The sequence below is a fragment of the Dendrobates tinctorius genome, unplaced genomic scaffold (genome assembly GCF_039654945.1).
Source record: "Dendrobates tinctorius isolate UK_male_01 unplaced genomic scaffold, ASM3965494v1 ptg000192l, whole genome shotgun sequence".
Lineage (NCBI taxonomy): Eukaryota > Metazoa > Chordata > Amphibia > Anura > Dendrobatidae > Dendrobates > Dendrobates tinctorius.
In genome coordinates, this window is record NW_027361859.1 from 12,788,980 (window position 1) to 12,815,872 (window position 26,893).

A 26,893-nucleotide genomic window follows, 5' to 3' on the forward strand; every position below is an offset into this window, starting at 1 on the left:
CCGTCAACTATTGAAATGGACCCTGCCAAGGTACAGGCCATTTATGATTGGGTTCAGCCCACTTCTTTGAAGGCCCTCCAGAAGTTTTTGGGTTTTGCTAATTTTTATCGGAAATTTATAGCAAAATTTTCTAGTATTGCCAAGCCATTGACTGATCTGACTAAGAAGGGTGCTGATGTGTTGAATTGGTCTCCGGAGGCTGTTGCTTCCTTTCAGGAGCTGAAGCGAAGATTTACCTCTGCCCCGGTTTTGCGGCAACCTGATGTCTCACTCCCGTTCCAGGTAGAGGTGGACGCTTCTGAGATTGGTGCAGGAGCTGTTTTGTCCCAAAAGGATCCTGTAACAGCTAAAATGAATCCCTGTGCTTTCTTTTCCCGAAAGTTCTCTCCATCTGAACGTAACTATGATGTGGGGAATCGGGAACTGTTGGCCATGAAATGGGCATTTGAGGAGTGGAGACATTGGTTGGAGGGAGCTAAACATCAAGTTGTGGTCCTCACTGACCACAAGAATTTGATTTATCTAGAGTCGGCTAAACCCTTGAACCCTAGACAAGCTAGGTGGGCCTTGTTTTTTTACACGTTTTGATTTTGTGGTCTCTTTTCTTCCTGGAACTAAGAATGTCAAGGCAGACGCCCTCTCTAGGAGTTTCTTTGCTGATTCTCCTGTGGTGACCAAGCCTGCTACCATGTTAGGCGAAGGGGTAGTTCTTTCTGCCATCTCGCCCGATTTGAGACTTGCTCTGCAAGAGTTCCAGGAGGACAAACCTGAGCGTTGTCCCAGTGGAAAGTTGTATGTTCCTGACCAGTGGAAGAAGAGAGTGATGTCTGAAGTTCATTGCTCTGCATTGGCTGGTCATCCAGGTATTTTTGGTAGTAGAGATCTGGTGAGTCGCTCTTTTTGGTGGCCCACCTTGTCTCATGATGTCAGGAATTTTGTGCAGTCCTGTGGGACTTGCTCCCGGTCTAAATCTTGTTCTCGTTCTAGTGGGTTATTGATGCCTTTGCCTGTCCCCAGGAGGCCATGGACCCATATTTCAATGGATTTCATCTGATATGCCGGTCTCTCAAAGAATGACTGTTATTTGGGTGATTTGTGATAGGTTCTCTAAGATGGTTCATCTTGTACCACTCCCTAAGTTGCCATCTTCCTCTGAGTTGGTGCCCCTGTTTTTGCAACAGGTGGTTCGCTTACACGGGATTCCTGAGAACATTGTATCTGACAGAGGAGTTCAGTTTGTGTCTAGATTTTGGAGGACTTTCTGTTCCAAGCTGGGAATTCAGTTGTCCTTCTCCTCTGCTTTTCACCCTCAGACCAATGGGCAGACAGAGAGAACAAACCAGACCTTGGAGTCGTATTTGAGAGGTTTTATTTCCGCTGATCAGGATGATTGGGTTTCATTTTTGCCCTTGGCCGAATTTGCTTTAAATAATAGAGCTAGTTCTGCCACTTTGATGTCACCTTTTTTTTTGTAACTTTGGGTTTCATCCTCGATTTTCTTCAGGGCAGGTGGAGCCTTCTGCCTGCCCAGGTGTTGACACTGTGGTGGAGAGAATGCACCAGATCTGGGACCAAGTGGTGGATAAGTTCTCTCTCTCCCAGGAAAAGGCCCAGCGGTTTTCCAATCGACATAGGACCATTGGTCCCCAGTTTAAGATTGGTGATATGGTGTGGTTATCATCAAAAAATATTGCTATGAAGGTGGCTTCTCCTAAGTTTAAGCCTAAATTTATTGGACCTTACAAGATTTTGGAGATTATTAATCCGGTCTCTTTCCGTTTGGCTCTTCCTGTCACATTTAAAATCCATAATGTGTTCCATAAGTCCTTGTTGAAGAGGTTTGTTGAACCAGTTGTTCCTGGGGTGGCACCTCCGGACCCTGTATTGGTTGAAGGTAACATGGAATATGAGGTAGAGAAAATACTGGATTCCCGTCTGGCTAGACGGAGACTCCAGTATTTGGTTAAGTGGAAGGGTTATGGTCAGGAGGATAATTCCTGGGTCTCTGCCTCTGATATTCATGCCAAAAGATTGGTGCGTGCCTTTCATCGGGCTCACCCTGATCGCCCTGGTGGCGTGGTTGAGGATTCGGTGACCCCTCCTCAAGGGGGAGGTACTGTTGTGAGTTCATTTTCCCCTTCGTCACTGAGGTCTGGTGAACTCCCTATTCTGGTGAAGGAAGGTAATGAGCCTGATTATCAGGCACCTGAACCTGATGAGGATGACTGGCTGAGTGGAGTCACGGACTGGATATAAGGCTGCCGATGCCCTTCTGCCCTGCGGGTGATTTCTCTGTGGACTTCTAGGACACCAGTCTGATTCCTGCTCCTCTAAGCTAAGTTTTTCTGCTTTGCCTGTTTGCATTAGTGTTTTGTTTTTGTTTTCCTTGCTTTTCTGGATTCTGCCATTCCCTGCTGGGGTGAGCTGAATCTCCTTTTGCCTGTAGCTCTGTCTTCAGAATATTCCTGAGTACTGACATAGCTTTTTTGAAGCCTAGCGTCTTCAGCGCCTTTTTCACTGTCAGTCTGTTGGCTCTTATTTTCATAGGGTTTTTCACGGATTGCAGACAGCAGCCTTCCTGTCCTTTTCTATCTAGCTAGATTGGGCCCCGTCTTTGCTCAGTCTATCTTTCTGCCTGTGTTAGTGTTTTCATCTTGCTTCACCGTCATTATATGTTGGGGGCTGCCTATTGCTTTGGGGTCTGCTCTGGGGCAGTTTAGTTTTGCCCTTTCTTTCTTTAGGCCTAGCTATTTCTCCGGCTGTGATCGAGGGGTCTAGGGTATCGTAGGAACCCCCCACGGCTACTGCTAGTTGTGTTGAGAGGTTCAGGGGTCTGCAATCCGATAGCTGCCAACTTCTCTGGTTTTCTGGACTTAGCTAGCATTTCTGTTTTTGCCTCCTACGGTGACTCAATCATAACACCGGCCCCTCGCTTCTTTCCTCTCCTATGTATAGCACTCATGCTCTTTTCACATTGTTAAATTGCACAGATCCAGTCAGTCCCACTATTCAACATAAGAGACGCTCTCACAAATCACAACCATCTGCTCACTCTTTCTTTCCTCCTTCTCCTAGTCGCAGGAGACATTGCTCCCAACCCTGGTCCCCCATGTTATAGAAAGTCAAACCCCCCAACTGCTACACTCAGAAACCTCTCTAATCTTATTAATATTCCCTGCATGCCATCTGTCTCTCTTAATTGTGCACTTTGGAATTCTCGCTCAGTGTGTAACAAACTCTCCTTCACTCATGACTTTTTCCTTTCTAATTCTCTTAACCTCCTGGCTCTTACTGAAACCTGGATCCAGCAGTCAGACACTACCGCTGCTGCTGCTCTTTCATACGGGGGACTACACTTCTCTCATACCCCAAGATCAGACAATAGAGCAGGTGGAGGCGTTGGTCTGCTCCTATCACCAAAATGTACCTTTCAGGTTATCCCTCAACTACCCTCACTAGTCTTCCCTTCTTTTGAGGTCCATGCCGTCAGACTCTACACCCCCTTCTCCATGCGAGTGGTGGTGGTGTATCGTCCTCCCGGCCCCTCCCATCAGTTCCTGGATCATTTTGCCACTTGGCTTCCACATTTTCTCTCCTGTGACATCCCTACCCTCATCATGGGAGATTTCAACATCACCATTGCTCTTCCCCTCTCCCCATCTGCTACTCCCCTTTTATCTCTAACCTCCTCGTTTGGCCTTTCGCAGCTTACTAATTCTCCAACGCATGAAGACGGAAACTCCCTCGACTTGGTCTTCTCTCGGCTTTGTACAGTGGATGATTTTGCAAACTCCCCTCTCCCGCTCTCTGACCACAATCTTCTTTCATTCTCTATCAAGAACTGCCAGGCTGCTCAGGTTACCCCTACTGTCCATATTTATAGAAACATATAGGCCATTAACACCCAGAAACTTATGAAGAACTTGCAGTCTTCATTGGCCAATATCTCCTCCCTCTCATGTCCTGATTCTGCATTGAAGCATTACAATGAAACACTTGAAACTGCCCTGGATGAATTTGCACCCCCTATAAATAGAACACCACAACACAGACGGCGACAACCCTGGCACACCCTGCAAACACGTTTCCTGCAGCGGTGCTCCAGGTGCGCCGAACGTCTGTGGAGAAAATCCAATCTACATGAAGATTTCATCCATTATAAGTTTATACTTCGAACATACAACACTGCCCTTCACCTCTCCAAACAAACCTATATTTCAACACCCTCATCACCTCACTGTCCAATAACCCGAAACGTCTCTTTGACACTTTTGATTCTCTACTCAACCCAAGAGTACAGGCCCCAACCACGGAGCTCCGAGCTGTCGATCTGGCCAATTACTTCAAAGAAAAAATTGAACAGATTCGACAGGAAATTATCTCCCAATCACCTCATACCATGCACTGTCCTCCCTCCCACACTGCATCTAGCTCACTCTCTGATTTTTAACCAGTCACAGAAGAAGAAGTAAGCAGGCTCCTTGCATCTTCTCGCCCAACCACTTGCACCAGTGACCCATTTCCGTCACATCTCCTCTAGTCCCTTTCTCCTGCTGTCAGCCCTCACCTAACTAAAATATTTAACCTCTCTCTCTCTTCTAGTATCTTTCCCTCCTCATTTAAGCATGCCATCATACATCCACTACTTAAAAAACCATCTCTCGACCAAAACTGTGCCGATAACAATAGACCTGTCTCTAATCTTCCCTTCATCTCTAAACTCCTGGAACGCCTGGTCCACTCCCGTCTTATCCGCTATCTCTTTGATATCTCTCTTCTCGACCCTCTCCAATCCGGTTTCCGCTCTTTACACTCTACTGAAACTGCCCTCACTAAAGTCTCTAATGATCTACTAACAGCTAAATCAAATGGTCATTACTCCATGCTAATTCTCTTGGATCTCTCTGCAGCATTTGACCATGTGGATCATCAGCTCCTCCTCACTATGCTCTGTTCCATTGGCCTCAAGGACACCGTTCTCTCCTGGTTCTCCTCCTATCTCTCTGACCGCTCCTTTACTGTATCTTTTGCCGGCTCCTCCTCCTCTCACCTTCCCCTTACTGTTGGGGTTCCTCAAGGATCGGTTCTAGGCCCCTCCTCTTCTCCTTGTACACTGCCCCTATTGGTCAAACAATCAGAAGATTTGGTTTCCAGTACCATCTCTATGCTGATGACACCCAATTATACGCTTCTTCTCCTGACATCACGCCAGCCTTTCTAGAAAACACCGGCGATTGTCTAAACGCTGTGTCTAGCATCATGTCCTCCCTATATCTGAAACTGAACCTGTCAGAGACTGAACTCCTGGTGTTTCCTCCCTCTTCTAATGTACCTATACCCGACATTGCCATTTCTGTGTGTGGTTCCACTATTATTCCCCAGCAACATGCCCACTGTCTTGGGTGTCATACTTGACTCCGAGCTTTCCTTCGCCCCCCACATTCGATCACTGGCTCGCTCTTGTTATCTGCACCTCAAAAACATCTCTAGAATTTGACCTTTTCTTACTTTTGACTCTGCAAAAACTCTTACTGTTTCTCTTATTCATTCTCGTCTCAACTATTGTAACTCTCTTCTAATCGGTCTCCCTCTTACCAAACTCTCCCCTCTCCAATCTGTCTTGAATGCTGCAGCCAGGATCATATTCCTCACCAATCGTTACACCGATGCCTCTACCTTGTGCCAGTCATTACACTGGCTACCCATCCACTCCAGAATTCAGTATAAACTTATTACCCTCACCCACAAAGCCCTCCATGGCTCAGCACCACCCTACATCTCCTCACTTGTTTCAATATACCACCCTACCCGCGCCCTCCGCTCTGCTGATGACCTGAGGTTAGCATCCTCAATAATCAGAACCTCCCACTCCCGTCTCCAAAACTTTACACGTGCTGTGCCAATTCTTTGGAATGCGCTTCCCAGGTCAATACGATTAGTCCCCAATCCACACAATTTTAAGCATGCCCTGAAAACGCATTTATTCAGACTGGCCTATCACCTCAACACTTTAACCTAATCTATCCCTGTGTGGCACAGCCAAAAGTTTTAGCATAACCAGGTTCCCCGCATCATGTTCCCACATGCTTTATGCATCCATTAGCCCTCTGTGTCTGTACTGATACACACTTAACATTATGGCTGGTCTATACAATCAGGGCAACTGTTACCACTAGAGTTGAGCGATACCGTCCGATACTTCAAAGTATCGTATCGGATGGTATCGGCCGATCTTTAAAAAAAGTATCGGTATCGCCGATTCCGATACCGGAAGTCCCATTCAAGTCTATGGGACTTCCGGTATCGGAATAAGAAAAACCCTTTCCTGCCCTTGTACAGCCTCTCTGGGGTCTGTACGGGCCTTTCGGGGGGCTGTGCCGGCCTGCCAGGGGGTCTGTGCAGGCTCCGGGGGGCTGTGCCGGCCTGCCGGGGGGCTGTGCCGGCCTGCCGGGGGGCTGTGCCGGCTCCGGGGGGCTGTGCCGGCCTGCCGGGGGGCTGTGCCGGCCTGCCGGGGGGCTGTGCAGGCATCGTCCGATGGGACTACAAGTCCCATCGGGCGATGCCTGCTACCATGACAGTGATTGACACATTAGCCAATGATGGGACAGTAGTAGTCCCATCATCCGGCTAATGTGTTAAATGTAAAAAAAAAAAAAAAATTACATGCTACATACATACAACATGCATACTACATACATGCTACATTCATACTACATACTACATACATGCTACATTCATACTACATAAATACTACATGCAACATACATACTACATATATACTACATGCATGCTACATACATACTGCATGCTACATACATACCACATATATACTACATACATACTACATGCATGCTACATGCATGCTACATGCTACATACATAACATATATACTACATGCATGCTACATACATACTACATGCTACATACTACATATATACTACATGCATGCTACATACTACATGCTACATACATACTACATATATACTACATGCATGCTACATACATACTGCATGCTACATGCATGCTACATACATACTACATACATACTACATGCTACATACATACTACATATATACTACATACATACTACATACATGCTACATGCATGCTACATACATACCACATACATAACACATATATACTACATGCATGCTACATACATACTACATGCTACATACATACCATATACATACTACATGCATGCTACATACATACAACATGCATGCTACATACATACTACATATATACTACATGCCTGCTACATACATACTACATGCTACATACATACTACATATATACTACATGCATGCTACATACTACATGCTACATACATACTACATATATACTACATGCATGCTACATACATGCTACATACATACCACATACATACTACATATATACTACATGCATGCTACATACATACTGCATGCTACATGCATGCTACATACATACTACATACATACTACCTGCTACATACATACCACATATATACTACATACATACAATACATTCATACAATACATACATAGACATACAGTACATATAACATAGAGTAACATACTTACCAATACTTGTCACATTGTTCCCCGAAGCCATTGTCTTTTCCGGAATAAATATTAACATAACAAACCACAAAAATACTCACCCACGATCCGAAGCAGTCCACGAGTGTGTCCCACGACGATCTTGGGTAGAGAACTGCAGCATCAGCTGTTGCTGCCGTTCTCTACGGGCTGCAGGAATCCAATGACGGAAGGTAGGTATCCTTCCGCACTGTATTCCTCCGCCACTTAAAAAAAAAAAAAATCCCTAGTCTCACTTTATGCCATTGCTGTGTGGGAAATTCCCACGCAGCAATGGCATAAAGTGAGACTAGGGACTTTTTTTTTTTTTAAGTGGCGGAGGAATACAGTGCGGAAGGATACCTACCTTCCGTCATTGGATTCCTGCAGCCCGTAGAGAACGGCAGCATCATCTGATGCTGCAGTTCTCTACCCAAGATCGTCGTGGGACACACTCGTGGACTGCTTCGGATCGTGGGTGAGTATTTTTGTGGTTTGTTATGTTAATATTTATTCCGGAAAAGACAATGGCTTCGGGGAACAATGTAACAAGTATTGGTAAGTATGTTACTCTATGTTATATGTACTGTATGTCTATGTATGTATTGTATGAATGTATTGTATGTATGTAGTATATATGTGGTATGTATGTAGCATGTAGTATGTATGTAGTATGTATGTAGCATGCATGTAGCATGTAGTATGTATGTAGCATGCATGTAGTATATATGTAGTATGTATGTAGCATGCATGTAGTATATATGTAGCATGTATGTAGTATGTATGTGGTATGTATGTAGCATGTAGTATGTATGTAGCATGCATGTAGTATATATGTAGTATGTATGTAGCATGTAGTATGTATGTGGTATGTATGTAGCATGTAGTATGTATGTAGCATGCATGTAGTATATATGTAGTATGTATGTAGCATGTAGTATGTATGTAGTATGTATGTAGTATGTATGTGGTATGTATGTAGCATGCATGTAGTATATATGTAGTATGTAGTATGTATGTGGTATGTATGTAGCATGTAGTATGTATGTAGCATGCATGTAGTATGTATGTAGCATGCATGTAGTATGTATGTAGCATGCATGTAGTATGTATGTAGCATGCATGTAGTATGTATGTAGCATGTATGTAGTATGTATGTAGTATATATGTAGTATGTATGTAGCATGCATGTAGTATGTATGTAGCATGTAGTATGTATGTAGCATGCATGTAGTATGTATGTAGCATGTATGTAGTATGTATGTAGTATATATGTAGTATGTATGTAGCATGCATGTAGTATGTATGTAGCATGTAGTATGTATGTAGCATGCATGTAGTATGTATGTAGCATGTATGTAGTATGTATGTAGTATATATGTAGTATGTATGTAGCATGCATGTAGTATGTATGTAGTATTTTTTTTTTTTTTTTAACATTTAACACATTAGCCGGATGATGGGACTACTACTGTCCCATCATTGGCTAATGTGTCAATCACTGTCATGGTAGCAGGCATCGCCCGATGGGACTTGTAGTCCCATCGGACGTTGCTTGCACAGACCCCCGGACATCAGCACAGCCCCCCGGCAGGCCGGCACAGCCCCCCGGCAGGCCGGTACAGACCCCCACAGGGTGCACAGACCACCGGCAGGCCGGCACAGCCCCCCGGCAGGCCGGTACAGACCCCGGGCAGTCCACACAGCCCCCCGGCAGGCCGGCACAGCCCCCCGGCAGGCCGGCAGAGACCCCCGGCAGGCCCGAAATGACGGCGCATCATGATGCGCACACACCGCGCATCATGATGACGTCAGGCCGTCAATCAACTGAACTTCCGATTCCGATGCCGAATTCCGATATTGAAAAAATATCGGAAGTCGGTATCGGAATTCCGATACAGCAAGTATCGGCCGATACCCGATACTTGCGGTATCGGAATGCTCAACACTAGTTACCACCCACCTTTCGTGTCTACCTCTTTCCTCATAGACTGTAAGCTTGCGAGCAGGGCCCTCATTCCTCTTGGTATTTGTTATAATCTATGTGATTATTGTTATGCTGTAATGTCTATTGTCTGTACAAATCCCCTCTGAAATGTAAAGTGCTGCGGAATATGTCGGCGCTATAGAAATAAAATTTATTATTATTAATGACATCATATTTCTTTTCCTACCTTAGTAGTTCCAATTCTCCTTGTTTGTTGCCCATGCTTTGTGCATTAGTATGAAAACATTTTAGTTTGTGATTGGTTTCTCTTTCTCCAATATTGTTATTATTTAGATGCTTATGTCTTTGTTCTTCCTTTCCACTTCTAATAGCAGAGTTCTCAATAGCATTTGTCAGGTGTATGGCTTTTTCTGGCCTTTTGCTTCCCTTCCCACATTGTTCTAGTTTAAAGCTCTCTTGATGAGTGTAACAAGGTGACTTCCAAATACATGTTTTCCAGTCTTCGTAAGGTGCACCCCATCTCTAGCAAGTAGTCCATCGTATAAGTAGTTCACTCCGTGATCCAGAAATCCAACTCCTTGCTGACGGCACCATCGACGTAGCCAGTTGTTCACCTGCAGAATCTTATTCCACCTCCTTGTTCCATGGCCATCCACTGGGAGGATGGAAGAGAAGACCACCTGCGCTCCCAGTTCTTTCACTTTCTTACCCAAGCTTTCAAAGTCACTGCAGATGGTCGTTTCTTGCGGTGTCATTTGTCCCCACATAGAATCATAGAATCGTAGAGTTGGAAGGGACCTCCTGGGCCATCTGGTCCAACCCCCTGCTCAAAGCAAGATTCGCTAAATCATCCCAGTCAGATGTCTGTCCAGCCTCTGTTTGAAGACTTCCATTGAAGGAGAACTCACCACTTCTCGTGGCAGCTTGTTCCACTCATTGATCACTCTAACTGTCAAAAAGTTTTTTCTAATATCTAATCTGTGCCTCCTCCCATTCAGTTTCATCCCATTGCTTCTAGTCTTTCCTTGTGCAAATGAGAATAAAGTTGATCCTTCTACAATGTGACAGCCCTTGAGATATTTGTAGACAGCTATTAAGTCTCCTCTCAGTCTTCTCTTTTGCAAACTAAACAATCCCAAATCCTGCAACCTTTCCTCATAAGACAGGGTTTGCAGACCGGTCACCATTCTGGTTGCTCTTTTCTGAACTTGCTCCAGTTTGTTGATGTCTTTTTTTAAAATGTGGTGCCCAAAACTGGACACAATATTCCAGATGAGGTCTGACCAAAGAGGAGTAGAGGGAAATAATGACTTCACGTGATCTAGACTGTATGCTTCTGTTAATACATCCTAGAATTGCATTTGCCTTTTTTGCTGCTGCATCACACTGTTGACTCGTATTCAGTCTGTGATCTATTAGTATACCCAAATCTTTTTCACATGTGCTGTTGCTTAGGCCTATTCCTCCCATTCTGTATATGCTTTTTTCATTTTTATTGCCCAGATGTAGTACTTTGCATTTTTCCCTGTTAAAAACCATTCTGTTAGTTGCTGCCCACTTCTCCAGTTCTGCCATCTCCTTCAGTATTCTGGGGTGTAATTCATCTGGACCTGGAGACTTGAATTCATTTAGGTTAGCTAAGTGTTTTCTCACTATCTTTCTGTTTATAGATATCCTGGATTCTTCTATTCCCTTAATAGGACAGTGAAGAACAGTTGACATTTCCTTTCTGAGAGAAAACAGATGCAAAATAGGAATTTAAAAGTTCAGCCTTCTCAACATCCTGTCTTACCATTTCATCATTTGCATCCTGTAAAAACCCTATAGCATCTTTGACTTTTCTTTTACTTTTGACATATCCCGAAAATCCTTTATTATTGCTTTTGACATCTCTTGCAAGCCTCAATTCATTGTCAGCTTTAGATAATCTGATCTGTGCCCTGCAGGTTCTGCAGACAGCATTATATTCTTCTTTAGATATGCCTCCCTCTTTCCATTTTATAAACATTTTTTTCTTCCTTTTTAGCATGTGCTTAAGTTCTGTGTTCATCCATCCTGGCTTCCTTAAATGCTTCCTATTCTTCCCTCTTTTTGGAATTGTTAACAATTGTGCTTTGAGAATTTCATTTTTCAAGATTTCCCATCCTTTCTGGACATTTTTGTCTTTAAGGATATCTAGCCATTGGATCCCTCCAATTCTCTTTCTGAATCCCTTAAAATCTGCCTTTCTGAAATCTAACCTTGACATCTGAGTGTTCACAGGTCTTCCTCCTCTAGTTATCCAAAATTCTAAAATAGCATGGTCACTACCTCCTAGGGTCCCAGCCACTTTTACCTCCTCAACCATTTCCTCCCTGTTTATAAGGATTAGATCCAAGGTAGCAGTTCCCCTTGTTTTCTCCCCTACTTTTTGGAAGATAAAGTTGTCAGCAAGAGAGTATAACAATTTCCTTGACCTGTTAGTTTTGCCTGAGAGAGATTCCCAACAAATGTCTGGATAGTTAAAATCTCCCATGACAACGATGTCATTTTTTGGAGCACTTGGCCATTTGATGCATAAAGTGTTCATCCATATCTTCAGCTTGCACAGGCGGCCTGTAGTAAATGCCTACAATGGTGTCCTTTCCATTGTTCTGTCCTTCTATTCTTACCCAAACAGTTTCCACAGAACTCCCAGTCTCTGAAGCTTCAATCTCTATGCAGATATATGTGTTTCTAACATACAATGCGACACCTCCTCCTCGTTTATCAAGTCTGTTTCTTGCAAATAAGTTGTATCCTTCTAGTCTTGTATTCCAATCATGTGTATTGTCCCACCAAGTTTCAGTGATTCCAATGACATCATATTTCTTATTCTGTGTTAGTAGTTCCAAATCTCCTTGTTTGTTGCCCATGCTTTGTGCATTAGTATAGAAACATTTTAGTTTGTGATTGGTTTCTCTTTCTCCAATATTTTTATTAATTAGATTCTTTTGTCTTTGTTCTTCCTTTCCACTTCTAATAGCAGAGTTCTCAATAGCATTTGTCAGGTGTATGGCTTTTTCTGGTCTTTTGCTTCCCTTCCCATGTTGTTCTAGTTTAAAGCTCTCCTTACAAGTGTAGCAAGGCGACTTCCAAATACATGTTTTCCAGTCTTCGTAAGGTGCACCCCATCTCAAGCAAGTAGTCCATCGTGTAAAGGTAATTCACTCCGTGATCCAGAAATCCAAATCCTTACTGACGGCACCACCAACGTAGCCAGTTGTTCACCTGCAGAATCTTATTCCACCTCCTTGTTCCATGGCCATCCACTGGGAGGATGGAAGAGAAGACCACCTGCGCTCCCAGTTCTTTCACTTTCTTGCCTAAGTCTTCAAAGTCTCTGCAGATGGTTTCCAGGTCATTTCTTGCGGTGTCATTTGTCCCCACATGTAGTAGCAGGAATGGGTAGTCATCTGTAGGTCTGAAGAGTCCTGATATCCTGTCAGACACATCTTTAATTTTTGCACCTGGAAGACAGCACATTTCTCGAAGTTATATCCGGTCTGCAGATAGCGGCCTCTATCATGTATTAGCAGGAATGGGTAGTCATCTGTAGGTCTGAAGAGTCCTGATATCCTGTCAGACACATCTTTAATTTTTGCACCTGGAAGACAGCACATTTCTCTTGAGGTTATATCCGGTCTGCAGATAGCGGCCTCTGTTCCTTTCAACAGGGAATCCCCCATGACCACCACTCTCCGTTTCTTCTTCACAACATTTTTCATCCATTACATCCAGGAGGACTCTGAAGGTGTACAAGGTTGTTCTTTGTGGGTAAAGTCTCATCTTGATGTATTTCTTCATCGTTCTCCTGTGTAAGAGCTTGGTACTGGTTCCTTAGCAGTATGGGTGATGACTGCCTCCCGATCCTCCTGCTTCTCTGGGTCACATGTTTCCATTCCTCTGTTTCTTCAGGTGCACTTCGAATTTCTTCTCTTTCTGTAACATGAAGAGATAATTCTGCTCTGTCTAAGAACTCTTCACCTTCCTTAATGATCTTCAATGTAATTAACCTCTCTTCGAGATTTTGCAACTTTTCCTCCAACAGGGACACAAGCTTGCATTTGTGGCATGTGATTTTAGGCTTTTCCACTGGTAAGTCTGTGAACATGTAGCAAGAAATGCAGCTCACCAAATGGCTCCTGGCCTCTTCCATATTGTTATTGTTAAAGAGATTTCAAAGCGATTAAAAAAATGAGCCAAAATTATCGGCGCGCGGTTTACCGATTTCCTCTTTTCAGCTGCAACGGCCAAAATCCAGTGATCGTTGAGCTCGCGGAGACCCTTCACTTATCCCAGAAGGCACTGGGAATATGCAAATTCTCTCCTCAGGACTCTTCCCCTGGGAAGCACATGTGTAATTTTTCTATGTAGTTTATCGCGATCCTGTTTTAAGTTAGTTGGTTTTAAAAGAAACTGAAAAGTCAGGATAAAGGGAAACTCTGTTGTTATTGTACAGAATTCACACTTGACCTTACTGCACATTCAATGTTGTCTTGTAGGGACCATATGAGCACATTCAGCAGCACAGAAGGGAGAGAAGATAGATTCATCCAATAAGCATATAGGAAGCCAACAGCATCATTACCCTCTGTTTTCTCTTACAATCCCATCATAATATTTTTCTTTTAATGATTTTCTAACTTGTCAGCACATTCTACGTACGCTGTCATTTGGCTTTGCAGATTACAGATCTGGACAGGTAACGGTTAACGTCTTCTTATCCCAGGGGGTAGGTGCATCCTCCAGATTCTAACTTCTATAGAAAAGGGCTTTCACAATGCACAAAGAAATTTGAACAGTTTTAGATGAAGGAGAATGTTGTGGTCTAGAGGCAAAACGGTGATCACATAATTGTGATACGGCCGGACTACAAGACCGATTAAGCAGCCACAGACTGTGACTGAGAAGAATCTGTGACTTCTCAGCATTTATTGGTTACTACTCACCTAGGTAGTCATATGTCGGAATCTCCTTTTTGCACCTCTCATCACCCCTCACATATGTCTCTGTAGTATTAATATGGGTCAGATCTTCACCCTGAAAAAAATATTGTAAAAGTCACAGACAGATGGAGAAGTCACATCTATGATCAGCTCTAATCATGCCATCTCCACCGTTCTCATTACACAAGTATAAAACATATAATACTGGTGGATAAAACAAGACTGAGCACAAGACCTTCACAGCCATCTACACATCATAGGGGAGATCTCCTGACACCTTCTCTCCATCTACCTGATGATCCTGAGGAACATTGGGATCTTCTTCTTTACAGTCCTGTGGAAGAAGAGGATGGAGACATCTCTCTGGTGTTGTCTTCTTACTAGATAGATCTGGAGGAAATACATACAGGGACTGAATTCATTCTTTACATACAGATAATTATAGGCCACGTGTATTTAGTCCTGTCTTTTACCTGGTGATGTGAGGGGCTGGGGAACCTCCATCATGACGTCCTTGTACAGATCTTTGTGTCCTTCTAAATATTCCCACTCCTCCATGGAGAAATAGACAGCGACATCCTGACACTTTATAGGAACCTGACACATACAATGATACCGTCATTCCCCCTGATCCCTTCATAGTGTTACTGTATTAATGTCCCAGCATTCCCAGCAGTGTCACCTCTCCAGTCAGCAGATCAATCATCTTGTAGGTGAGTTCTAGGATCTTCTGGTCATTGATGTCCTCATGTATCAGGGGGTGCGGTTGAGGCCCCGTGATTGGGCTCAGGGGTCTTCTCCATCCCTCAGACACAGGGTCCTGACAGCGCTCACTAGAGGTCTTCTTCACTACTGTGTAATCCTGGTTATGGAGAGACACATTAATAATTCTCACTACAGACATTTCCAGAGTCCTCATCTCTCCAGTTCTGTCCATCCGTTATTCCCATAGATAAGAATGATGCAATGTGACGTCATCAGAATGTCTCACCTCTCCAGTAAGACAGTAGAGGATCTCTAGCGTGAGGTGTAATATCCTCTCCACCATCTTTTCTCTGTCCATATCCATCTGTGATGGGTAAATCATGAAAATTCTCTTATATAGAAGATCTTCACTGAGAGGATCTGATATTGTAGGAACCTGAATGAGAAGATGAGCCGATGTAACATCATAAAATCCTGTGTAATAATACAATTACTGGAGATAATAAGGGAAACCTATGAGGAGATTTATTAATTTACAGTATATAGCTATCTTCTTTACATTGTAAGAGGGTCATTGGTAATGTGCTTTAGGGGAGATATGTTTCACTGATGTTATTTGTTAGGGGCTGGCGGAACGCACCAAATAATATGAAAGGAGATATGAGGTGCGTTCGCAACCCAGGGTCCACCGTGCAGAGATGGAACCTGCTGCTGAGTAATGGCGGAACTAGATGGTGGGTAAACGCTTGCTCACACGTGGGTTAACCTCACCCAGTGTGAATAGAGGTGAATTCTGTTGCTCCACAGAGCCGCTGAAACAAACGTCGGAGACCGGTTGAACTCACAGAGCTCGGCTGAGTGAGCACTAATTAGAGGTCATAGAGCCCTGTCCTAGAGACACCGGACTAGAGCTCCTCTAGACCATCAACACTCAGCGCAGCGGCTGCGGTGCCAGAAAAAAGTAACAGTTTATATAATCGCACCAAGTGCACATAGTGCCGCTTTGGCGGACACCACTAACCACCCAGGACGGGGAGGAAAGCGCTAGAGGTGCGCATGGCGTCGCACGGCGGTCACAGCTACCTGGTGCGGTACGACAGTGCCCATAGCACGGAGGCACAGTAGGACGCTAGTAGTGAGTACTAGAAGCACGGTGGCTTGAGCATAGCACCCATTGGTGCTGACTCTCACTCTGAATCCCTAACCAACATGCATATCAAAGGGAGGGGAGTCTTAATGAGTCAATCACCAGACACATGCATCCATCATCATACACACAAATAAGCATAAGAGTCTATACTAGCGCATGGCCGAGCGGCCATGCTACTCTTTTATAGTGGCGATCCTCCGGGACCTTCCCAGTGGTGGACCAATCCGAGCAGGAGCGGGACCTGCGCATGTGACTTCTGACCTCCAATGAGAGGTCGTCCCACGGGCATGCTCAGTACCCAAAAGATAGGACTTAGTCCCCAGAAGCGTCTACTTGCTGCTGACTCAGGCATGGAGTTATAGCAAAGCCAAAAGGAGCAACCAGATGCCTAGCATCAGCCTGGGCAAGACGCCTGGAGCGACGACCCTGCTGAGCAGGAATCTCTGTGGCTCCAGAGGAATGGGAGACCGCAGAAAGCATGGCTCGAGATTCCCCCTGTGCAGTGAGGAAAACTTGATGCCTAACATTACTCCCCCTCCTAGAGCCTCACTACACTCAAACGCCGCAATAAGGAGCGGAGCGTGGTTTTCTGCACTGGCTCCCAGGTCCAAGCCTCTGGACCATGGCCCTTCCAGTCCCCCAAATAAAACTTTTTACCATGCACCACCCTGCGTCCCACAATGGCATTGACCTCAAACTCGTTCGAAGATAGGTCTGATGTCCCGGCAGATGACTCGGAGAACCGGGACAAGTGAACCGGCTTAAGAAGGGACACGTGGAGGGTTTCAGAGATGGCCATGTGTGGGGGAAGGGCCAGGCGGTAGACCAGGGCCGCCATCAGGGCATTACTGCCCTGACTGGCAGAGGGGGCCCGGTCTCCTCTGGTCACCGGGCCCCTACCGGTAGGTAAACCGGGCCCTCGGCGCTACCGCAGCTAAACACTATTGACAATGCAGGCCCGCACGTCAATAGTTAACATCCGCCAGCCAATAGGAGGCTGGCAGCTGACGTCAGCCGCAGAGCGCACCTCGCCGACGTCTGACGTCACTGTCAGTCGCCGGCTGGGAAACACTGCAGTATGGAGGGAGCGCGAGCGTCGCCCGCCGCTGGACCGCGGCCAGGTAAGAAGAACTTTTTTATTTTTTTAAATTTTTAAGAGTGGCAATCCGGGGGGGCCCTGGGGAGACTGAGACATGGGGGCAGAATGCTGGACATGGGCAGAATGCTGAACGCTGGGGCAGATTTCTGGACATGGGGCAGAATGCTGGTCATGATGGGGGCATAATTCTGGGCACGATGGGGGCAGATTGCTGGACACGATGGGGGCAGATTGCTGGACACGATGGGGGCAGATTGCTGGACACGATGGGGGCAGATTGCTGGACACGATGGGGGCAGATTGCTGGACACGATGGGGGCAGATTGCTGGACACGATGGGGGCAGATTGCTGGACACGATGGGGGCAGATTGCTGGACACGATGGGGGCAGATTGCTGGACACGATGGGGGCAGATTGCTGGACACGATGGGGCAGATTGCTGGACACGATGGGGGCAGAATGCTGGAGACGATGGGGGCAGAATGCTGGACACGATAGGGGCAGAATGTGACAGTGAGAAACAGGAGGGGGCTGAATGAACACGGGGCAGAATGTGACAGTGAGACACAGGAAGGGGCAGAATGTGAGGCATGGGGGCAGAATGTGACAGTGAGACACAGGAAGGGGCAGAATGTTAAGCACGGGGGCAGAATGTGACAGTGAGACACAGGAAGAGGCAGAATGAGATACGGCGCATGATTGGAGATATGGGGCATGATTAGAGACACAGGGGGCAGGATCAAAGACATGGGGGCATGACTGGAGACACTGGGGGCAGGATTGGAGACAGATGGGGCAGGATTGGAGACAGATCGTGCAGGATCATGGGGCAGGATGGATACGGTGGAGACAGATGGGGCAGGATGGGGAGATCATATGGGGCAGAATGGATACTTATGAGGGCGGGATGGGACAACGGATGGCTGAAGCCAGGAATGAGACACACGGGGGCTAGGATGGGGGATATTATTACCACAGGGTCTAATTAAGGGATATTATTACTGCAGTGATGTATTTATTTTATTTTTTGAGTATACGGTTTTAAATGGGGGAGGGCGGTCCTGTTACTGTGTAGAGTGACACTATGTTACCTTTTTTTCTTCATGTGATGTAATGTAGAAGTTGGGAAATTTAAGTAATATGTTCTGCAAGCGGAGCTCTAGGTAACTGTGTTATTTCCTGCAGAGATGAGCCCTGGCTGGAAGACGTGATGGCGGTCTGTGCTGGATGAAAGATGAAAAGCAAAGATGAAGGACTTCACCTAGAGACGTCACTGGTGAGTTAGTGTGTCCGCTATACACCGACACTATAGACTGTATAGAGGCCTTGTGTATAATGTCATTGATCACTGTATTACCTGTACATAGACACTGCATACTAAGTACAGATCTCCTGTGTATAATGGCACTTATGGTGATAGTATCGTGTTTTTTTATTACTGTTCAGTATTGTAGTATTCAGTCACTGTGGTGGTAATATGTGGTCTGGTCATGGTGCGGTGCTGTTCCTTGTATGTGATATTATTCAGTCACTGTGGTGGTAATATGTGGTCTGGTCATGGTCTGGCGGTATTTGTTCCTTGTGTGTGGTATTATGTGGTATGTGGTCTGGATATGGTGCGGTGGTATTTTTCCCTTGTATGTGATATTATTGGTCATTTTAAAAATTGAAAAATAGAAAAAAACCTAAATTGTATCACATATTTTAAATATTTAATACGTTACAGTAGAATAGAGCTCGGCCAAAAGAGTCTACCCTGTTATGGTGGCGGCTTAAAAAATCTTTTGGCAAAAACAAAAGCTGCCGGCTATATGTGTGATCTGGTGATGGGAACTGTTAATGTGTGATTGGCGAGAAGTGGAGTTTTTCCAAGAGAGAGCGGTGGGACTTTGAACAGTTCAAGGGGTGGAGGCGGGGCTGGGGTGGAGCCTGGGCGGAGCCTCAAGGGGCCCCATAAGTTTTACCAGTATGGGGCCCCGAAGTTCCTAGTGGTAGCCCTGCGGTAGACCACTGGATTGATATGCTCAAGGACCTCGAAGGGGCCAATGTAGAGGAGTGAACTTAGTGGACTCAACCCGCAGTCTGATATTACGGGCGGATAGCCACACTAAGTCGCCAGGAGCAAAGGTCGGAGCGTGGCGCCGATGAGTGTTGACAGAAGCCCTCATTCTCTCCTTAGAGGCCCGGATGGCATCCTTTTTTGCGGTCCCAAATTTTACGAGCCTCCACCGCCCAGTCTGCCACCCTGGAATCAGTGGACAACATGGGCATAGGGACAGGGACACGCGGATGCTGGCCGTAGTTAAGCAGGAACGGCGTCTGACCGGTGGAGTCGGCCACAGCGTTGTTCAACGCAAACTCCGCCCATGGTAGCAAGGATGCCCAGTCATCCTGCCTAGCCGAGACAAAATGTCGTAGGTATGTGACCAGGGTCTGATTGGCTCTCTTAACCAACCCATTCGTCTCGGGGTGGTAGGCCAAGGAGAGATTTAGCTCAACACTGAGCAGACTACAGAGCTCTCTCCAGAACCGAGATGCAAACTGGGGGCCCCGGTCACTGACTATCTTGTCCGGCATACCATGCAGGCGAAAGACGTGTTTTATGAACAAGGCTGCCAGGCCTCGTGCAGAAGGTAGCTGCGAGAGTGGTACCAGGTGCACCATTTTAGAAAAATGATCGGTGACAACCCAGATGACCGTGCTGCCACTGGACTTGGGCAGACCGACCACAAAGTCCATGCCGACCATCTGCCAAGGTCTGTCCGCCACCAGCAGGGGGTAAAGTAGCCCAGCAGGCCTCTGACGAGAAGACCTGTTCTGGGCGCAGGAAACACATGCCCGAATATAATCTCCCACGTCTTGTGTCATGTGCGGCCACCAATATGTCCTCGCCAAGATTTCGGTGGTCCGCTACATCCCAAAGTGACCTCCCACTCTGGATGCGTGGGCCCAAGAGAGAACCTCTGGCCCCAGATGGGCAGGAACAAAGGTCTTGCCCGGGGGCACCGATTCAAGAGCGACCGGAGCCACAGTCCTCAAGCTCTCGGATGGGACGATTAGCCGAGGCTCAGTCTCCTCCTCCTCCAGGGACACCACAGAGCGAGAGAGAGCATCAGCCCGGACATTACTCTCACCAGACAGATAGTGAAGGGTGAAACGGAATCAGGTGAAAAACAGCGACCATCTGGCCTGGCGGGAATTAAGCCACTGGGCCATTTGTAGATAGGTTTTTATGGTCGGTGTACACCTGGAAGGGGAACTGCGCACCCTCCAGGAGGTGTCTCCATTCAGAAAAGGCCAACTTCATGGTCAACAACTCCCTGTCCCCGATGGAATCTCTCCGCCAGTGAAAAGGTCTTAGAGAAGCAGGGATGCTTCTGACCTTGAGCATCCTTCTGATAAAGGACCACTCCGGCACCAACAGACGAAGCATCTACCTCCAGGATAAATGGTTTATCCACATCGGGATGGTGGAGGATGGGAGCGCCAGCGAAATGTGTCTTGATGGCGGAGAAGGCCTCGGAGACCTGTTCAGACCATACCATAGGATTGGCTCCCTTTTTTGGTGAGAGCGACCAAAGGAGCCACCAAGGTGGAGAAATGGGGAATGAACTGGCGATAATAGTTAACGAACCCCAAAAAGCGCTGCACCGCCTTAAGGGAGTGGGGTTCTTGCCAGTTCATTACCACCTGCAATTTGGCCGGATCCATAGCCAAACCCTGGGCCGAGAGGATATAGCCCAGGAAAGGCAAGGACTCCTGCTCAAACTGACACTTCTCCAACTTGGCGTAGAGGGAGTGCGTTCGCAGGCGGTCGAAGACCTTGCAGACGTCTCTCCGGTGGGAGGCCAAATCTGGAGAGAAGATAAGAATGTCATCCAGATAGACCACCACCGAGGAGGAGAACATGTCCCGGAAGACGTCATTTACAAAGTCTTGGAAGATGGCTGGGGCATTGCAGAGGGCGAAGTTGCATGACCAGATACTCATAAAGGCCATCCCTGGTGTTAAAGGCCGTCTTCCATTCGTCCCCCGCACAAATACGTATCAGGTTATAGGCTCCCCGCAGATCCAACTTGGAAAATACCCTCACTCCTCGTAACCTATTGAACAGTTCCGATAACAGGGGCAGAGGATACTTGTTTTTAACAGTTATGGCGTTAAGGTCCCTGTAATCGATGCAGGGGCGTAATTCTCCATTCTTCTTTTGGACACCGACTTCCTAATGAATCCTCTTGCCAGATTCTCGTGATACACTGAGACATGGCCTCTGTCTCTGGGAGAGATAGGGGATAGACTCGGCCGTGAGGAGGCTCAGCATCGGGCAAGAGGTCAATAGGACAGTCGTAAGGGCGGTGCAGCGGGTCTTCGCCGCCTTCTTGGAGAAAACGTCTGCATACTGTTGATAGGGCTTGGGAAGCGAGGAGAGATTTGGGGGAACCTCAGAGGTAGCGACTAGAGTTGAGCGACTTTTGCTTTTTTAGGGTCGCGTTTCGTTTCGTGAAACCCGACTTTTCCAAAAGTCGGGTCGAGCAAGATCGTCCGATTATAGGGAAAAGTCGGGGTCGTCCCGAAACACGAAACCCAATGTAAGTCAATGGGGAATAAAAGTCGGCAGTGAGAGGAGGACAGGAAACACACCTACAGTGCCCATTTGAATGCCAAAAGCATCAATTCTTCTTACTTAAGCTTGTCAACCTTAATTAACTTCATAACACAAGTTACGCACTGAAAAATGGGGGTTATTTGGCTAAATTTGTGGGGGGGGGGGGAGGGCTGGCTGCAGGTTTTCATGTGCCCTGGGCGAAAGAGCGCCCCTTTAACACATACCACAACTCATCATGCTCCGATACGGCAGAGAAATAGCGGTATAGTACAATGAAAAATACCTCACTTTTTACATCTCATGACGAGGCCCATCTATTTCTCCATACAAAATCATTGGTCCCATATAATGTTTGAAACAGTATATGATGAGCTCCACATAATGCTACAGTATATGTTGGTCCCCATGGATGAAGCTCCACTGTCTTATGGGCCCAAATAATGCTCCAAACATAATGGGCCCCATTTCTAATGCTCTAGTGTATAATGGGCCCTGTAAATGCTGCTCCAGTGTCTGATGTCCACCTTTGGAATGTTCCAGTGTATGGTGGGCCCCATCTATCATTCTCCAGAGTATAGTGCTCCCCAAAAATTGCTGTCCCAACATAGAAAACAATCAAATAAGTCTCCTCGCTAGGGAATCCCTGTACTTGTCTGGACAGGTGCTGTAGCTTGCTTAACAGCTCGCCAGCCGTTCTCACGCCCAGTATGGATTGCACGTGATTGCACAAAGGTTAGAAAGGGTACCGTATCCCTGGATAACATGTATGGATAGCGTACACATTCAAAATATATGTCTATACAGCATGAGGCAGGCTCAGACGGTGTTAGGCCCAGTATGGATTGCACGTCATTGCACAAAGGTTAGAAGGGGTACCGTATCCCCGGATAACATGTATGGATAGCGTACACATTCAAAATATATGTCTATACAGCATGAGGCAGGCTCAGACGGTGTTAGGCCCAGTATGGATTGCACGTCATTGCACAAAGGTTAGAAAGGGTACCGTATCCCTGGATAACATGTATGGATAGCGTACACATTCAAAATATATGTCTATACAGCATGAGGCAGGCTCAGACGGTGTTAGGCCCAGTATGGATTGCACGTCATTGCACAAAGGTTAGAAGGGGTACCGTATCCCCGGATAACATGTATGTATAGCGTACACATTCAAAATATATGTCTATACAGCATGAGGCAGGCTCAGACGGTGTTAGGCCCAGTATGGATTGCACGTCATTGCACAAAGGTTAGAAGGGGTACCGTATCCCCGGATAACATGTATGGATAGCGTACACATTCAAAATATATGTCTATACAGCATGAGGCAGGCTCAGACGGTGTTAGGCCCAGTATGGATTGCACGTCATTGCACAAAGGTTAGAAAGGGTACCGTATCCCTGGATAACATGTATGGATAGCGTACACATTCAAAATATATGTCTATACAGCATGAGGCAGGCTCAGACGGTGTTAGGCCCAGTATGGATTGCACGTCATTGCACAAAGGTTAGAAGGGGTACCGTATCCCCGGATAACATGTATGGATAGCGTACACATTCAAAATATATGTCTATACAGCATGAGGCAGGCTCAGACGGTGTTAGGCCCAGTATGGATTGCACGTCATTGCACAAAGTTTAGAAGGGGTAACGTATCCCCGGATAACATGTATGGATAGCGTACACATTCAAAATATATGTCTATACATCAGGAGGCAGGCTCAGACGGTGTCAGGCACAGTATGGATTTGACGGCCCAGATTACACAGCGGAGGAGCAGGGAGAGGTAAAGATTGCAAATGCTGGGGCCCTGGCCAAGCAAGGGGGGCCCACTCGTGGGCGTCGGTACTGGCACTGGGCCCCTCATAGTACAGCGGTGTGTCTGACGGCGGGTGTGCACCACCACCGTCAGAGACACTTGATTGCACTATGAGGGACCCTGTGCCAGTGCCCGCGCCCAAGAGTCGGCCTACCCACCTGTCCAGGGCAACGGCACTCGCACGGTGTCGTGCTCTAGGTGGTGACCCCGGCCATGGGGGGGAGGCAGCACAGTTAGGGAGTTTTAGAAAGTGGCATATGTTGATGTTGGACATTCAACTGATGCAAAAGGCGAAATAGGTGAAGTACCAGGAAGAGGTGGACCAAAGCAAGCCATTTTTCTGTCACCCTATGTGTCATCAGGGGAAGGTGGGACAAAATCCTTGGAAACCCATGCGTGGTTCATTTTAATGAAGGTTAGATCATCCACATTTTGGGTTGACAGACGGGTCCTTTTTTCTGTCAGGATTGATCCAGCTGCACTGAAGACTCTTTCCGATAGCACACTTGCAGCTGGGCAAGCGAGCTCCTGTAAGGCATATTGGGCCAATTCAGGCCAGGTGTCCAGTTTAGCGGCCCAATAGTCAAAGGGGAATGACCTGTGTGGGAGAACATCGATATGGGAGGAAAAGTAGTTTGTAACCATAGTTGACAACTGCTGTCTCCTGTCACTTTCCATCGATGCAGTATTACCAGTTGTGTGAGCGGTATTTGAAAAATCAGTCCACAACATTGTCATGAAGCCCCTGTCTCCAACGCCACTTTTGCTGTGTGCACCACGAACACCTCTGCCAAGCTGCCCCTGGCCCGTACGGCTCGTGTGAGAACCATCACCGCTGCTGTGTGCTGGGAATGCCTCAAGCAACCGATTTACCAGAGTTGCTTGTTTATTAGCCAATATTAGGTCAAGGTTCTCCTGTGGCATGATGTTTTGTAATTTGCCTTTATAGCGTGGATCCAGGATGCTGGCCAACCAGTAGTCGTCATCGTTCATCATTTTGGCAATGCGGGGGTCCCTTTTTAGGATCCGCAAGGCATAATCTGACATGTGGGCCAATGTTCCCGGTGTCAATGATGCACTGCGAGTGCTGGGTGGAGGAGCACTTTCTGGCAAATCCACATCCCTCCAGTCACGCACAAACCCTGTACCAGACCTTGCCACGCCAACATTTTCACTTGCCCCACGAGATGCATCCTCCTCCCCTAAGTAATCATCCCCATCATCCTCCTCCTCCTCCTCTTCTTCCTCCACCTCGTCCAGGAGAGGTCCCTGAGCAGACAATGGCTGAATGTCATCAAGGATTCCCTCCTCCTCTTCCTCCTCATCAACATTGGCTGCAGACGCCTGCTCCTTAAGGTGCGTCAAAGTTTGCATGAGCAGACGCATAAGTGGGATGCTCATGCTTAGGATGGCGTCGTCTGCGCTTACCAGCCGTGTGCATTCCTCAAAACACTGAAGGACTTTACAAAGGTCTTTCAGCTTCGACCACTGCACGCCTGTCAACTCCATGTCTGCTCTCAAAGTGCCTGGCCGTGTATCCTCCCACAAATGCATTATGGCCTGCCTCTGCTCGCACAGCCGCTCCACCATGTGCAGGGTGGAGTTCCACCTTGTTGCAATGTCGATAATGAGGCGGTGGTTGGGAAGGTGGAGCAATCGCTGCAGCTTCTGCATACGAACGGAGTGTACCGGCGGATGTGCGCGCACAGTCTTCGCACCTTCTGGAGCAGGGCTGTTAACTCCGGATAATTTTTGAGGAAGCACTGCAGCACCAGGTTCAAGGTGTGAGCCAAGCAAGGTATGTGGCTGAGTTTTGAAAGGGCTATGGCTGCCACAAAATTACGGCCGTTATCACTAACTACCTTGCCTGCCTCAAGATGTACACTGCCCAGCCATGACTCAGTTTGTCGCTTCAAGTACTCGGCCAGCACCTCAGCGGTGTGTCTGTCGCCCAAACACATCATCTGCAACACAGCCTGCTGACGCTTTCCACTAGCTGCTCGATAGGGGGACACATCGTGTGCAACAGTGGCAGCTGCAGATGGAGTGCTCGTACGACTGCGCTCTGTGGACGAGCTGTCGCTTCTGGAGGAGGAGGAGGGTCGAACGCCTACAGCCAACTGTTTCCTAGACCGTGGGCTAGGCAGCACTGTCCCACCACCGCTGTCCCCTGTGGACCCTGCATCCACCACATTAACCCAGTGCGCAGTGATGGACACGTAACGGCCCTGGCCATGCCGACTGGACCATGCATCAGTTGTGAGGTGCACCTTTCCGCTCACTGACTGCATGGACAATGCGGTCTTTCACATGATGGTGGAGGGCTGGGATGGCTTTGCGAGAGAAGTGGCGACTGGGTAGGTCATAGCGTGGTACTGCATAGGCCATGAGTTCGCGGAAAGCTGTGCTTTCCACCAACCGAAAGGGCATCATCTCAAACGAGATTAGTTTGGCAATGTGGGCGTTCAAACCCAGTGTACGCGGATGAGAGACTGAGTACTTTCTTGACCTACTCATAGTGTCTGGGAGGGTGAGCTGGACTTGAGAGCTGCATATGGTGGAAGTAGCGGTGGACAGGGCGGACTGAGAGAGGGTTGATGATGGTGATGGAGTTGGTGTTCTTTCTGATGGCCTAGAATCAGTCTTTCGTTGATATAACAGTGGGATTCCCTGACTGCTGTGGCCTTGCAACGACACCTCAACATTTGCTGCTGTGCTAACCGGTGTGCTTACAGTGGGGGAAACAATGTAGCGCTGCTGACTACCTTCGTTGTGATCAGTTGCACATGTGGCACTTGAGGTTTGGTGTTGTGTCCACGCTTGCAAGTGCATGCTGGTTAAATGTCTAAGCATGCAACTGGTATTCAAATTTTTCAGATTTTTCCCTCGGCTAAAGGTCTTTGCGCACTTCTTACAGATAACCTTGGCCTGATCATGAGGATTTTGTTCAAAAAACTGCCACACTGCACTCTTCCTACTTTGGCAGACATTTTGCGGCCTAGCACGCTGTGATCTTTTGACCCTCTGGACA

General features: G+C 46.9%; 1 protein-coding gene across 1 annotated transcript in view; it reads right to left on the reverse strand.

The window, feature by feature from the left end:
- LOC141055848 (uncharacterized) overlaps positions 1-26,893 on the reverse strand; it is a 45,248-nt gene that overhangs the window by 12,657 nt on the left and 5,698 nt on the right. Inside the window, exons 2-6 of the mRNA XM_073552566.1 lie at positions 15,469-15,618; positions 15,160-15,339; positions 14,951-15,074; positions 14,770-14,867; positions 14,481-14,571 (exon numbers count right to left, since the gene is read on the reverse strand). Of these exons, the coding sequence (XP_073408667.1) occupies positions 14,481-14,571; positions 14,770-14,867; positions 14,951-15,074; positions 15,160-15,339; positions 15,469-15,564 (589 nt within the window). The 5' untranslated portion in view covers positions 15,565-15,618. The remainder of the gene's footprint in view (positions 1-14,480; positions 14,572-14,769; positions 14,868-14,950; positions 15,075-15,159; positions 15,340-15,468; positions 15,619-26,893) is intronic.